The following is a 17500-nucleotide window of genomic DNA, read 5'->3' as shown; positions in this document are numbered from 1 at the left end:
ATGGCAAACCTAAATGATTGTAATCTAGAGTAAAACATTGAAAGATATCAGTAATTTCATAATCCCCTTAGGTAAGTCAAACAGATGGCAATAAAATTGTTACCGTTTTAACAGTAAGCAAAATTACGATTCAATTCATATTTCTAATTTTAGATTTGGTTACATGAAAATGTCGTTCATCCATTCAGTAAAGCAAAGCAACATGACTTCCTCCCACCACTTCGCCACACCCTTTTATTTTCATCATCGATTCACTTATCTTGTTTATGATATTTTTATTAATTTCAAAACAAAATATCTAAGTAGGTTGTCTTATCATATTACATACTATACATTGATCAAACAATAGAACATGGAAAATAATACGTTTAACCGATTCCTTATTTTTAGATTCATGTAATAAAAATGTTAAATATATCGTTTAGTATTAGCATTACAATCCGTAATAATAATACATTTTCTGATGATTAAATATTATTACAATTTTTATTTTAACGGGTTTTCCAAATACGGATATTTTTCCTGAATAAGAAATATGATTTTTTATGTATATAAACTGAATAATTGCGAACAATAGCCCAAAACAGCAGACGCCATTTTAGATAAATTTCTTACTATATGTTTCTTAAGCTGCCCATTCTCTTTTGTATTACTTTTATAGAACTCAGTCTCTGTTATATTGTCAGCTTCTGTTGTTTACTAACACATTTCCTATATGTTTCTTTATCTACAGACGTATGCGTTCAATTTCGGATCGTAGACGTCATTCTTTACTGTACCTGGTTGCTTATGGCATGTTTTACCATATTAACATATATCAAAATATTAACTGATCATCAGAACAACAAGAAACCCCCTCATAAACAATTGATAAGTGAAAAATATAGGCTATATGCTAACAAACAAATGTACATATTATATGCTTTGCCTCTCCGCAGTAAACTATTAATAATTAGCAAATAATGAAAGCGACATTCAAGGCTGAAAATAACATTGCTGGGTGAATATGTCTCCATTGTATAGCCATTTTTTTTTGGATAATACCACATAATTTATGATTCAAAGAGCATTCAAAGTGTGTAAACATCATTCTATCCCAGCGGTCGGTGTTTACTATAGAATTGTAAATGCCTTTGAATTATTTGAGAACGTATGAATTGAGATTATTAATCTATAGGCATTTATTCATAATCAGTGTTCATTTTTAGGAGAAATACAAATACATATCATGTCTTTATTTATGTTGGCAGGTAACGCACAATCATAATCAAACATGCACACACACTATGCAAAGAATGATTAATTGTATACTAGAGAAAATTTATATTTCCAGGTTAAAGAAAGACTATATTTGAAATTATTTGTATTTCCTTTGATTATTTTATTCAAACCGTTTCTCTTCAAGAAAAATTTTAATTACAAGACAAAAAGCGTACTTTTCCCTGTTTAGTGCACAGCCTTCCTTACAAAGTATCTGTATTCGAGAACATTGATGTTACTTATGACTTGGTCCTTAAGTACACGTATTATTTGTTACTTTTTTTCCTCAGAAAAAAAAAGCTTTAAAATCTTTTGTTGATAAAGATATACCCGTTGATTTGCCAAATTTCTTATAAATATTGATATTCTCCTCACTATTATTATTATTATTATTATTATTATTATTATTATTATTATTATTATTATTATTATTATTATTATTATTATTATTATTATTATTATTATCATAAAATCTTCTACTGAATAAGGTTGAAGCCGAAGATTTAGCAATTATGATTACCTTCCCAAATTTCGTTCTTATGTCTGTGTGTGTTTGTGATTCTCATATAACTCCAATATTTATGACCGAATCTCATAAAATTTGGTGTGATGATTGGCCGTGATCCAAGGACAAATTGATTATATTTTCGGAGTGATTGTGTCAAAGGTAAAGGTCAGAGTAACGAAAAGGTAACAAAACCAGTGTTTTTGCCCTATTGTGGTCAATTTTTATCCGTTTTGCATGAAAACAGTGCCAAAATGTGCAAAATTCAATTGCTCTACTGAGTGCTTGTTCTAACTCAAATATATTATTATTATTATTATTATTATTATTATTATTATTATTATTATCATTATTATTATTATTATTATTATTATTATTATTATTATTATTATTATTATTATTATTGTTGTTGTTGTTGTTGTTGTTGTTGTTGTTGTTGTTGTTTTTGTTGCAATCATGCCTTTGTCCTCTGGCAAACTCCAACCAAATTGGACCCGATTTTACAATCATCATGATCGTCATTTCCTTCGTCTCTATCTTGAGCTTATAATTCAATACTTCTCCATTCATCATCTCCTACTTCTCGCTTCATAGTCCTCAGTCATGTAGGCCTGGGTTTTCCAATTCTTCTACTGCCTTGTGAAGCCCAGCTGAACGTATGGTGAACTAATCTCTCTTGGGGAGTGCGACGAGCATGACCATATCATCTCCATCTACCCCACATCATGATATTATCCACATAGGGCACTCTAGTAATCTCTCTTATAGATTCATTCCTAATCATGTCCTATCATTTAACCTCCAATATGCTTTTGAGGGTTTTGTTCTCAAATCTACTAAATTTATCGGAGATTATCTCATTGTCATACCATGACGCATGTCCATAGAGTAACACCAATCTCACTAAACTGATATATAGTCTGATTTTTATATGTAATTTCAGGCGATTTGATTTCCAAATTTTACTTAAGTTAGCCATTGTCTGATTTACTTTTTTCAATCTTTCACTAAACTAATTCTAAAGACCCTGTATTATAGTTCATAGTTCCTTAATACCTCAATGATCCTACCTCATTAATCTTATTTTCTTCCAATGAAATTTCATCTTCCATTGCATATTCCATTCTCATTATCTCTGTCTTTCTTCTATCTATTTTCAGTCCAACCTCACGTGATATTTCTTGCATTCTCGATAGGAAGCATTGCAATACCTGTGGCGTTCTGCTAACAAGGACAGCATCATCTGCATACTCTAGGTCTGCTAAGTTTCTATCACTAAACCAGTCTAATCCTTTTTCACCATCTCCGAATGTTCTATGCATTACAATGCCAATGGTAATGCGACTTTACAATAGAGAATCCATATATTGTAAGTTTTTCAAAATGCCCTTACTCTCCAATGTAATCTCGGTAATAAGCAGAGCACCGTCTTCCTGCTTGATATATGTCGTAGTGAAAAAATATCACCCACTACGTGGACTTTGAAATTGTCTTAATAGGTTAATGCTGTGATATGGGGCGAAGGTGTTATTCTGTACATATCCCAGACTGAGAAAGTGACTCGGTATAAAGACTCAGAGACAATGCTTCTTCAATACTTGTTCGTGTCTCAGTATCTGAACTGATATTTACTGTTTTCTAAACTAAAGGAAAGATTCAAATTTCTGTAACCCTCTCCCGTTACAGGCTGAATGTAGTACTGCAAAGTAATTTAAGATTTTGACGCAGGTGGGGCAGCTATTATTATTATTATTATTATTATTATTATTATTATTATTATTATTATTATTATTATTATTATTATTATTATTATTATTATTATTATTATTAATGCTCCTTTTCAGTTTCTGCAAATTTCTCTGCTTGAAGTTTTATTGCTTGTTTCAAATGGATAAAGTTATTAAGTAATTATTCATACACATTTTTTCAGGTATGCTCTCATATGATATGGATAATTTATCATATATTTATTTCCATAAAAAGTATAATAACGCAAAAGCAAATGCAAGGGTTACTGACTATCAAGTGAGCTACGAGTAATTGAATTAGCGTGGTAGTGCCTTTTGCTTCTTAGAAATAGTACCAAAGGCAAAATGATGCCTCCTGTGAATGTATTTAATACGTATTTTGGAATTTCATTGGAATTGGTATGTCTTCAAAGGTTTCTGCAAGGATTAATTGGATTCTTCCCGCATCTATTAGTTTTATTATTTCTTATTGAATACAGAGAAACCTGATCAATGGATTGGTATCAACTATAAGGGATGAGCTTTCTTAATCATATTCCAAAGTGTTCACTTATTTTCTTTATATAAGAAATTCCATATGTGTTTCATGGTATATTTGGATTTTTGGTATCTTTATCATTAAGGAATAGCCCTGAGCGTATCATATAACGACCTCGTTGGTAATCGCCAGATTTGTTTCATTCTAGAAGTCTTTCTCATTTACTTTATTTCAGCATTGGCAATGTGTCAGTATGAATAGTGAATATCTGGTCTTCTGTCTTATATAGGTGTTGATAGAAATGCGCTGTAATCTGAACATAAGCACAGGAACCAGTCTTGTGGCCTTATAAACATCGCCCAGCATATCTGAGGTAATCTGTGTTATTCTTTGTACAGGGATATACATTTTAATCCTACTTTACGGATGGTAGGTGAAACTGAAATCACATTTTTTCCTTTTTTTTTATAATTAGAACATCCAGTTTACTGTATTTGTCACTTTTTCTGTACAAAAGTATCATTCATATTCCTAACAAGAGATATACGCAAGCTCGTCCAATTAGGAAATGATAACAGGTCCTTTTTGTATATGGTTTTTAAATAGTCTTAGGAGAAATTTAAAAAAGAAACATTAATAGCTGTTTTGATATACAAATTTATTTGTGAATATGGAATTTAAGGTTGCTATCTTACCATTTTCTGAAAAAAACCTTCATACCAGCGACATCGAGAAATAAAGCATATTACAAGAAGAGTAAGTGTTCTTGATACTCTTCAACGGGTTAAGGGCGGGAACTACAGTCAGGCTGATGATATAGGGATATTGTTATCTGTTTTATAGGTGATGGTTCTCATTCTTTCAAATAAAGACATGTTCACTATCATTTGGCATTGGCGAGGAAGTTGTACAGCATGTGTGTCATACACACTCATAAACTGTGATGCTATTGCTTTTTTATGCATTTACATGGGTTCTCTGTTAGCACCTAATAGCTACCTAGCAACAATTGATAGCTGCCGGAAGACCAGCACTAACCGCATTTTCACCCTACCCTTTTCACAATGTCGCACACTCTTCAACTCACGCTGCATCAATGAAACTGCCACCATTCGCCAGCAAAGATGCATGCACCTGGTTCCAGCATGTTGAATTTCAGTTTCGCTTCAAGGACGTGACTCCCTCAAGCAGCAAAGCAAAATTTGTCCTAGCAGTGATCGACGATGACAGCTCTCTTCTGGAAATGACCCTACTTTATGCCCTTTGGATAGAACCCCTACCTGAACTTGTACACTGTACCAACCGTGTTTCACACAATTATACATAATTCCTTTTGTATATATTATGCTTGTATCTTCGCTCCTCCCTCGCACTAAAAAGAACCTGAATGATCATGTCTCCGGTTTTGCTCTGTATCATTGTCTGTCTCTCGAACATGTCACGTCCTGTTGCCTTGAGGTTTTGTATATAAAGCAGAGTGTTCCTTAATAAATAACTCAGTCGTTTCCAATCTGCCTTCGAGTTCACACCCTTACTCGGCACCGTCACATTGGTGACCCCGGAAGTCGACTCGCTCCAACTGCCTTCCACCCCCACCTCCCTCGCCCCTCCATGGTTGGGACTATAACGGAGACAGACTCTACTGCAGTTGGCGCCGCGGCCGCCCCATTGAAACTTTCACCGTTCGCCAGCAGAGAAGCGTTCGCTTGGTTTCAACGCGCTGAAGTCCACTTTCGTATCAGGGGCATGACTCGCTCAACCACCAAAGCGGATTATGTTCTCGCGGCGATACCCGAGGACACCTTCCCAGAAATATACGACTGGCTTAGTGAACAAGGAGACACCCCAATAGCGTATGACGCCCTCAAATCATACCTTCTGCAGCAGTACTCGCCGTCGCCAGCCGCCCGTATAGCAAAGCTTTTTCAGCTCTCGCAACAACCGTTGGGGGACCAAAGGGCTTCGCTTGCCCTCAGGGAAATGACCAGTATCGCTCGCCTTCAACTTGCCGCAGACGGCTCTCCTCGCGAGGTGAACCTACTCCGTGCCCTTTGGATACGCCGTTTACCTGAACCTGTGCGCGATGCCAAACCCGATGTCGATAGATTACCCATAAAGGACTTGATGACCAAAGCCGACGCCCTTATGGACAGCCACTTCAAGACCTCCATCAACGCCTCCACCCCTGACGACGAGGATGCCTATTCAACGTCAACCGAAGCTGACATGAATGCCGTAGGACATACACGCCTACCCCGTGACGTGCCGAAGCAGCGACAAAGCCGCCCACCACCCACCAATCGCTCGCGCCCCAACGAACGACTTCTAAAGCCACTTACTATCTCCCATCCACCGCAGTTTTGCTACTCCCACTTCAGATTCGGGGCAACCGCGAAAAACTATGCCAATGATTGTCAGTAGCCAAAAAACGTGTAAATAGGCCATAGCTTGTGGCGGTGGCCTCCCATGTTTCTAATCTTTTCTTTTTACAGGATGCAGGAACGGGCGTGCGATTTTTGGTAGACACGGGTGCTTGTCGTTTTCTTTTGCCAAGGAAACTCTTCAAGGCACAACGTAGTCTGTCTACATCTGCCGACGTCCGCTTGGTAGCTGCCACCGGATCTGCGATACCCACCTATGGTTACGAGAACCTCACCTTATCTTTCGGAAACGGTAAATTCAATTGGAAGTTTCTCGTTGCTGACGTCACAATGCCAATCCTCGGTGCGGATTTCCTCTCTCATTTCCACCTTCTGGTCGATGTCGCCCACCGACGATTGGTCAACGCAGACTCGTACTTATCGACACCTCTTCAACCCGCCCCCTCTAGCCTCGCTCTCCACATCAGCGCACCCACGGATGCCTACGCCCACCTCCTCACGTCGTACCCGGAAGTTTTCCATCCAGAACTTCGCCAAACGCCCACGGTTCCTGCCAAGCACGGTATTTATCACAATATCAAGACGACGGGACCCCCAGTCTTCGCAAAATTCCGACGTCTGGCACTGGAACGATTGGCAGCCGCCAAACAGAAGTTCGCCGAAATGGAGAAAATAGGCCTTTGCCAAAAGGCCTCCAGCCCATGGTCGTCACCCTTACACATCGTTCTGAAGAAAGACGGCTCCCTCCGTCCGTGCGGGGATTACAGGCGCCTGAACATGCAAACAGAACCGGATCACTACCCCCTCACAAACATTACCGATGTAACCTCCTACCTGCACAAAGCGAAGGTTTTCTCTAAGCTCGACCTCCTGAAGGGGTATTATCAGGTGCCTATGAACCCAGAAGACATCCCCAAGACTGCCATCACCACTCCGTTTGGCACATACACCTACAATTGCTCTTGTTTTGGCCTTCGTAATGCGGGGGCAACGTTTCAACGTCTCATGGATGGCATCTTAGGCGACCTCCCTTTCCGTGTATGTTATGTGGACGACATACTTGTGTTCTCCTCCTCAAAAGAGGAACACCTCCGTCACCTGCGCATCGTGCTCGACCGCCTGCAACAAAACGGCCTTGTAGTCCGGTACGACAAGTGTACCTTTGGCACCAACGAAGTGTTGTTCTTAGGGCACTGTATCACTCCTGAAGGAGTCCATCCCCTCCCTGAGAAGGTAGCAGCCGTTCAGAATTTCCCCACCCCCTCGACCGTCAAAGCTCTGCAAGAATTCTTGGGCATGATCAACTATTATCACCGTTTTCTGCCAGCCATTGCCGCCACTCTTGCTCCCCTCTACGCCTCCCTCAAGGGCAAGCCGAAGGACTTGAAGTGGGGTCCCCTTCAAGAAGCAGCCTTCTGCAATGCAAAGAAGGCCCTATCAACTGCTGCGGCTCTCACTTTTCCTATCCCACACGCCCCTCTCCTTCTCTCCACCGATGCCAGCGACGTCGCTATTGGTGCAGTACTCGAGCAGGTGGTCAAAGGCTCGCCCCGCCCATTGGCCTTCTTCAGCAGAAAACTGTCCAAGGCAGAATAGGGTTATTCTACCTTCGATCGAGAATTGCTGGCGGTGCACTTGGCTGTCCGTCACTTTCGCCATTTCTTAGAAGGTACGCCCTTCGTCATTCGCACAGACCACATGCCTCTGGTGCACGCCTTCACTCGACAGTCTGACGCCTGGTCCGCCCGTCAACGCCGACATCTCTCCGCCGTGGCTGAATACAATTGCACCCTCCAATACGTCCCTGGGAAAATGAATCCCGTTGCCGATGCCCTGTCAAGAAACACGTTGGCTGCCGTTCAACTTGGATTGGATTACAACGCCCTGGCTGAAGCCCAAAGACAGGATCCAGAGTATCAAGCTTGTAGGACATCTTGCACGTCCCTCCGTTGGGAGGATTTTCCCCTCGAAGAATCCAACACCACCCTCCTCTGTGATGTCAGTACTGGTAGACCGCGACCTTGGATTCCTGCTCCCATGCGCCGACAGGTGTTTGATTTCATCCACGGCCTTTCACATCCCTCGTGCCGTTCTACTGCACAGCTGCTGAAGGCAAAGTTCATTTCGCACGCCATTTCTAAGGATGCTAAGGATTGGGTCCGTGCCTCTACTTCTTGCCAAACTTCCAAAGTACATCGACACACGGATTCAGCGTCGTTTCGCACACATTCACGTCGACGTTGTAGGCCCCCTACCCACATCACAAGGACATCGTTACCTGTTTACCGTCATCGACCGCTCCACTCGTTGGCCTGAAGCCATTCCCATGGAAACTGCAACGTCCGCCTCATGTACATCTGCCTCACTCTCTGGATGGATTTCAAGATTCGGTATCCCTGAGCATATTACTTCTGACAGGGGAACCACTTTCACCTCTCAATTGTGGACGTCATTAGCGAATATCCTGGGCATCACCCTACATCAGACAACGGCCTACAACCCCACTGCCAATGGAATGGTTGAACGTTTTCATTGCACCTTCAAAGCAGCTTTGATGTCCCGCTGCAAGGATTGCAACTGGTTTACTCAGCTTCCCTGGGTCCTCCTTGGACTAAGGACCACTCCTAAAGATGCCCTCGACGTCTCGGCAGCCGAAATGGTGTATGGCGACCCGTTGGTAGTCCCTGCCGAGTTTTTTCCTTCTACAACCTCCTCCGACGATCACCAGTGCATACGTCACGTTGTGGGAAAATTTACTCCGTGCTGCCAGACCTACAAGCCCCCAGCGAGGCATCACATACCAACGGACTTGCACTCTGCAACGCACGTCTTCCTGCGCAACGACACCAGCAAGCCACCACTAACGCCCCCTTACACAGGCCCTTTCCTTGTGATCCGACGCAGTCCGAAAGCATTCCTTCTAAACATTCGGGGCAAAGAAGACTGGGTCTCCATTGATCGACTAAAACCTGCTTATCTTCTGCCAGATGACCCGCCTACAGTTCGCCTCTCTAGATCAGGGCGCCCTATTTAACATGTACAGTATGTCATTTTTAGGGGGGGAGCCATGTATCAATCGTCACGTCGTGGGAAAATTTGCTCCATGCTGCCAGACCTACAAGCCCCCAGCGAAGCATCACATACCAACGGACTTGCACTCTGCAACGCACATCTTCCTGCGCAACGACACCAGCAAGCCACCACTAACGCCCCCTTACACAGGCCCTTTCCTTGTGATCCGACGCAGTCCGAAAGCATTCCTTCTAAACATTTGGGGCAAAGAAGACTGGGTCTCCATTGATCGTCTAAAACCTGCTTATCTTCTGCCAGATGACCCGCCTACAGTTCGCCTCTCTAGATCAGGGCGCCCTATTTAACATGTACAGTATGTCATTTTTAGGGGGGGGAGCCATGTATCAACCGTGTTTCACACAATTGTACATAATTCCTTTTGTATATATTATGCTTGTATCTTCGCTCCTCCCTCACACTAAAAAGAACCTGAATGATCATGTCTCCGGTTTTGCTCTGTATCATTGTCTGTCTCTCGAACATGTCACGTCCTGTTGCCTTGAGGTTTTGTATATAAAGCAGAGTGTTCCTTAATAAATAACTCAGTCGTTTCCAATCTGCCTTTGAGTTCACACCCTTACTCGGCACCGTCACAACACACTGCTATCCCTGATGTCAATACATTGCCCATGAAAGACCTAATAGCCACTTCACCATCCTAAAGACCTGAATCAATGTTTCCCTTCCTGATAGAGAGGACAACTATTCAACACTGATGGGACCTCTAAGACACAGATGCCCGCCTCATGACATGACGGAGCAGCGACAAAGCCACCTACCACCCACAAATGACGAAGGTCACTCATGCCCCAACCAGCCACCTCTAGAGCCATTGCTGATGTCCATCAGCCACAGTTTTGCTACTTTCACTGCAGATTCAGAGCAGCTGTGAAGTGATGTGTGGCCAAAATATCGGTAAGTAGGCCATTGCTTGTGGTGGTGGCCTCCCCTTTCACTATTCTTTTCTATTTACTAGATTAAGGTACAGGTGTTGGGTTTTTTAGTAGACACTGGTGCTTGCCGTTCCCTTCTACTTACGTCACTCTTCAGGACATAATATGGTCATTGTAAGCCGGCTGACGTCCACCTGGTAGAGGTCACTGGATCTGAGGTCCCATCGCAGGGAATCGAGACACTCACTCTATCAATTGCGATCATCAAACATCATTGAAAATTCCTTGTTGCCGATTGAACATTACCAGTAATCGGTGTAGATTTCCTCGTCCATTTTTACCTACTAGGTCATGTGGCACATTGGCATTTAGTCAACACATAATCATACTAATCAAAACTTTTTCAACCAGCTCCATGCGACCTCAGACTACACATCAGCGCATCCATGGAAGTTCATGTCATCCTCCTTAAGTCGTACGTGGAAGTGCTCCATGCAGAATTTGGCCAAGCGACTACGGTTCTCGCCAAGCACAGTATCTATCACCATATCAAGAAGACAGGGACCCCAGTTTATGCCAGATTGAAGTATCTGGCCACTAATCCTTTAGTAGCAGCAACACAAATGTTTGTGGAAATAGATGAAATGGGTCTTTGCTAAAAGGCCTCAAGCCCATGGTCATCACCCTTTGTGAGGATTATAGGCGTTCGACCATGCAGGCAGAACCGAATCACTACCCAGGCTCTAACATCGCCGACGTTACCACCTACTTGTCTCTTGAGAAGGTATTTTCTACTCTCAACCTTTTGAAGGGGTATTATCTGGTGCTCATAAACACCGATGACATCTCCAAGACCGCCATCAACACCCCTTTCGGAATATGCACATTTATTTACTTCCACTACAGATTCCGGTCAGCTGTGAAGTGATGTGTGGCTAATGTATCGGTAAGTAGGCCATTGCTTACAGTGGGTGCCTCCCCTTTCACTATTCTTTTCTTTTTACTAGATTAAGGTACAGGTGTGGGGTTTTTTAGTAGACACTGGTGCTTGCTATTCCCTTCTACTTATGTCATTCTTCAGGACATGATATAGTCATTGTAAGCCGGCTGACATCCACCTGGTAGAGGTCACTGGATCTGGGGTCCCATCGCAGGGAATCGAGACACTCACTCTCTCATTTGCGATCACCAAACATCATTGGAAATTCCTTGTTGCCAATGGAACATTACCAGTAATCGGTGTAGATTTCCTCGTCCATTTTTACCTACAAGGTCATGTGGCATATTGGCGTTTAGTCAACATATAATCATACTAATCAAAACTTTTTCAACCAGCTCCATGCGACCTCAGACTACACATCAGCACATCTATGGAGGTTTATGTTATCATCCTTAAGTCGTACGTGGAAGTGTTCCATGCAGAATTTGGTCAAGCGCCTACGGTTCTTGCCAAGCACAGTATCTATCACCATATCAAGAAGACAGGGACCCCAGTTTTTGCTATATTGAAGTATCTGGCCATTAATCATTTCGAAGCAACTACAGAAATGTTTGCGAAAATAAAAAAAATGGGTGTTTGCTGAAAGGCGTCATGCCCATGGTCATCACCCTTCGTGAGGATTACAGGCGTCCGACCATGCAGAAAGAACCGAATCACTACCCAGTCCCTAACATCGCCGACATTACCTCCTACTTGTCTTCTGAGAAGGTATTTTCCACTCTCAACCTCTTGAAGGGGTATTATCTGGTTCTCATGAACACCGATGACATCTCCAAGACTGCCATCAACACCCCTCTCGATATTTGCACATTCATTTACTCGTGTCTTGGCCTTTCGTAATGCTGGGGCAACTTGGATAGCATCATAAGGTACCTTTCATGTCCCCTCGTTTACGTGGACAACATACTCATGTCCTCTTCTTTGCAAATGGAACAGCTCTGTCACCTACACATCATGCTTGAACACTTACAACAGAATGGCATTGTAGTCCAGTACGACAGCCGTACCTGTGGCATCAAGAAATAATCATTCTCAAGGCACTGCAGCACATTTGAAGGCATCCACCCTCCCCCCCCCCCAAAGAAGGTATAAGCTGTTCAAAACATCCCCACGCCATTGTTCATCAAAGTACTGCAAGAATCCTTGGTTATGATAAACTATCATCACCAATTCCCGCCAGCCTTCACCATCACTCCTGTCTCCATCCATGCATCCCTCAAGGGCAAGAAAAATTATCTGAAGTAGGGTCCCCTTCAGGAAGTGATCTTCGGTTATGTAAAGAACTCCTTATCAACTGCTACTATTCTAATTTTTTCCCTGTGCAAAATCCCTTCTCCTTCTCTCCATTGATGCCAGCGACTTCACTAATGATGCTATTTGTCAATGGCTCGCCCCACTCATTGGCTTTCTTTAGTAGAAAACAGTTCTAAGCAGAATCCAGCTATTATACGTTCTACTGTGAATTGATGGCTGTGTATTTAGCTGTCCGTCCCTTTCGCTAATTCTTGGAAGGTATACCCTTCGTAATTAGTACTAACCACATGCTTTTGATGTATGCCTTAATTCGACAGTCCAATGCTTGGTCCACTCATTACGACCATCACCTCTCAGTCATGGTGGAATACAGCTACACACTAGAACATGTTCCTGGAAAAATGACTTCCATTGCTAATGCCCTGTCATGAAACATATTGGCTACCTTGCTATTGAATTACAACCCCTTTACGGAAGCCCACACTAAAGATCCAGAGTACCAAGTATGCAAAACATCCTGTATATCCCTCCTTCTGGGAGACGTCACCCTCAACGAATCCAATGCCACCCTCCTCTACGACATCAGTACTGGTAGGCCACGACCATGGATACAGGCTCCCATGCGCTGACTGGTGTTCGATTTCATCCATGGCCGGTAATATCTCTCATACCGAACTACTGCACCGCTACTGAAGACGAAGTTTATTTAGCACAGCCCTACTAAGGATGCCAAGAATTAGGTCCATGCCAGCCATTTATACCAGCTTCAAAAGTACAGAGATATGGATTCAGGAGTGGGCACCTTTCGTCTACCTTAGCGTTGTTTTTGACACATTCACGAAAATGCAGTAGATCAGCTAACACATCACAAGGAAATCATTACATGTTTACCATCATTGACCACTCCACTCATTGGTCTAAAGCCATATCCATGCAAACTGCGATGTCTGCTCATGTACATCCACGTTACTCTCAATAGGGATAGTGATATTTGGCATCCCTGAGCATTTTACTTTTGAAAGGTGTACCACTTTCACCCCTCAATTGTGGATATCATTAGCCAATCATCTGGGGTTAAACATACATCAGAAAACCACCTACAACCATACAACCAACAGTATGGTTGAACGTTTTCATTACACCTTCAATGCAGCTTTCCCTCGAACTCGTTTACTCAGCCTTTCTTAGTCCTCCTGGGATTAAGGACAACTTTTAATGATGGTGTGGATGTCTCAGCAGCTGAAGTGGTGTTTGCCTACACTTTCGTTGTCTCTGATGAATTTTTTCCGTCTGTAACCTCCTCCAACAATCTCCAGCTACTATGTCACGTTGTGGGAAAATTTACCCCTAACCCCCAGTGAAGCTGTAGATACCGACAAATTTTAAAACCACAATGCATATCTTCCCGAGCACCGACGCAGGTAAACCACTACAAACACCCCCTTGCACGACCCCTTTCCTTGTGATCCGTCAAAGGCCAAAGGCTTTCTAAACCATCATTTGTGGCCTAAAACATGTGCAACAACTGCAAGATGAACCACCTACAGTACGCCTCTGTAAGGTAGGGAGCCGTATTTCACATGTATGTCCTTTTTTGGTGGGTGGCATGTACCAGACGTATTTCATACATGGTCATACCATGTAAGGCTATTAGTTTAAGCTTGTTATCGCATGTTTCCTACTGTTTAATTTTTTTTGCCATTCTTGTCCTCAACTATTTGTATATAAACTTGTTATTATGTTGAACAAAGTCACCTACATTCAACTCGCCTCTCTGTTAGTACCTATTGAAACAATAACTACTTTTTCTGAGATATAGCTAACCTTTCAATTCCTATTCGTTTTGGTGTTCTTGGAGAGCTGTTTCATTGAAATATATAAAACAAAATAGATGGGATTATTTGATATCAGTAGATTAAGAGATAAGGCTATGGGTAGAATTTCATATAGCTGCACAATACCACATTCAACAGTCTAAAATTGTGTATGACTCTACTACCCCTCAATCATTAGGGTTACAAAACTACAAATGGAAAAGTAATTCGAAATACAGTACAATATCATATTTTTTTTTTTTTTAACTAAACTGTTATATAGTGATTTGCCAATGCACTGAAATCATCTTCTGTAAATAACTTCTCATCAAAGTTGCCTCATACTTTTTTTAATCATTGCTATACTAGGCGAAGTATTTTTTGTTAATTCAAATGGATAAATGAACTAAATATATTACCTTTCTTTGTGATTCTGAAGGGATAATTATATAGAAATAACTTGACTAATTAATTTGGTATTATCTCAGATATATTTATAAAAGATAAATGGATAAAGTGTAAAGTGAAAATATTGATAGGAAAGGATTGTCTAAGATTCTTCTTCTATAATCAACGCTCATCGGTTCTGAGTTTACTAAATTAGGTATTTTGTAATTCATTAAATTTTTTTTTATATAAAACACTAACAATTGAAAAACTTGGAGGACAAAAACACAGGACGTTATTCTTGTAATAAATCATCTAAAATACTAAAATATAATAAACATCTTAAATAGCTATTGATCACGTGAATTTGATTGATTGGAATGTAGCATGGCATATGTGATAAGCTTATAGATAATTTTTCAGAACATGTAAAATGCAGTTAACAGTTCATAGAGATATATATATTTTTTTTATTCACTGTATTCAAAATCTCAATCACATGTCAAAATAAAAAAAAAGTAAGAATCGAATCCTAATTGCTATCATTAGTAACGTGTGTTTATATTTTTTTCATTTGTTCTCTGTTATTCAAGTGTGTGAGTTAAATTAGGACATATCCGATCGTTATGTTACTTGTAATCTAAAATGTGCAGAGAGTCAGCATACAAATAGATTTCTACCCGATAGTTTTTGTGATTAATCTAGTATGTCTGTATGTGTGTGGGGCTTGTAACACGTAAATCGACGTTGTGATATATTCACTCATATTTACATTACGTTCTTAATTAGATATTTATGCCAAAAAATATATCTTATACCACTACCACTATAATACCCTCATGTATCTTAACATATGATTGTGGAAGATTGTCAATATGAACATGAACTCCTAATCTATATGCACGCACACGCACACACGTAAACACACACACATACATACACACATATATATATATGTATGTATATATATATATATATATATATATATATATATATATATATATATATATATATATATATATATATATATATATATATCAACTTTATTTCGTACACATGATATACATAGATAAATACAATTCTCTATATTATACATTAGTAGGAAGAACATATTTTCTAGCTAAATCTTCTTACATTCTTTAAAAAAAAAAGATGTAAATGATAGAGAATAAGTTTAAAAGATAGATAAATAAGTAAATTTAGAAAGACTTTTTGAACTATACACTAATTGTACCAATAAATGGTGGTGTTTCTGAATATATTCAACATCTTCATTTTCATGAAAAAGAAAAAAGTCATATAATGCATAAAATATAAAATTATATAGAATATCCCAAAATAAAGATGAAAATGTGTATTTAAAATCCCAATAACTTCATTGTGACAAAGATTATATATACATATATGGTTTGCTCCACAAATCCTGAGGATAAATACTAAAAGTTACATACTGCTATATATAATTTATAGTCACGATTTTTTTTCTTTTTTTTCCCTATCGATGACCAACTTCACTTCTCGAGCGCACATCCTACCTCTGCACCCAGTGAATGCTAGACCTTATACAATCAATATTATTAGAAAAAAAAAATAAAAAAAAAATAAATAAATCAGCCCCATGCAATCCCCAAGTTAAGTTAACGATGAACAAAAAACCTCACCGTCCCGTAGAAAACTCAAACTAAGTCCAAGAATATGATTTGAAGTTTTAAAAAGTCTTTTAGAATACATGGCTAGCACATAGAAAACATGAGGTCTTGATAATAGCTTATTGCACATATCAGTCACATCACGACTACTTGTACATATAGGCAGCCCAAATATCTTCTTTAATGCTTTACCATTAGTTACTTCAAACCCTTTAAAAATCAGCTTTCTGAATATCTTTCTAATACTCCAAACAGATAGTCTATAATCAGGATTGCAATAAGAATTAAAAAGGTATAAAAACACTTTAATAGATATGTTAATTAAGTTTAGAATAAAAAGAACTTCACCTGACTTTGACATCTGAAATATGCATTAAGTCATTTTTAATGTGAAAACCTAAATACTTATAACTCTCAACTACTTCAAACTCATCATTTCCAACAGTTACTTTCACTGGGCTTGAAGCCAAACCTACCCTTTTGAATATCATACATTTTGTTTTATTCATGTTTATAATTAGTTTCACCTTTTCAATTTTTTGTTTTTAAATTTTCATATAATATGCTTAGATTACCTTTGGTATCAGCCAACAAAACAATGTCATCAGCATAGGCTATGATGTTCACTCGTAATAAACCTAATATGGATCCTTTATCTCTGTTTACAATTTCTTCCAAAATATGATCAATATATAATTTGAATAGAAAAGGAGAAAGTATACCTCCCTGTCTAACACCTGTATCTATATAAAAGTAATTTGCTTTATTCCCATTCCATAAAACTCGTATTCTTTGGTTTCTCAGGTGATTCATTAGAAGGAGAACAATATCTGGTGTAAAATTTCTTTTAATCATTATATCACCCAACAATAAATGATTAACAATATCAAAAGCCCTGGAGAGGTCGATGAACAGGCCAAAAGCTTTACCACCCATTCTTGTGTATCTGTTTATTATTTCCTTGAAAAACAAGCATACATCACTTGTGGAAGTTCCCTCCTTGAAACCATACTACAATGTACTAGAACAAATTTGTTCTTCCATAATATCTAAAAGATG

General features: G+C 39.8%; 1 protein-coding gene across 1 annotated transcript; it reads left to right on the top strand.

Annotated features, from left to right (window-relative positions):
* Nucleotides 1-11010: 11010 nt before the first annotated feature.
* LOC137644384 (uncharacterized) lies at nucleotides 11011-11846 on the top strand. The gene is made up of 2 exons (XM_068377368.1): nucleotides 11011-11256; nucleotides 11673-11846. Exons 1-2 carry the CDS (start codon nucleotides 11011-11013, stop codon nucleotides 11844-11846), a joined length of 420 nt encoding a protein of 139 aa, XP_068233469.1.
* The last annotated feature ends 5654 nt before the right edge of the window (nucleotides 11847-17500 follow it).

Source organism: Palaemon carinicauda, chromosome 7 (genome assembly GCF_036898095.1).
Source record: "Palaemon carinicauda isolate YSFRI2023 chromosome 7, ASM3689809v2, whole genome shotgun sequence".
Lineage (NCBI taxonomy): Eukaryota > Metazoa > Arthropoda > Malacostraca > Decapoda > Palaemonidae > Palaemon > Palaemon carinicauda.
Note: the sequence above shows the minus strand (reverse complement) of the source record. Positions and strands in the feature narration are given on the sequence as shown.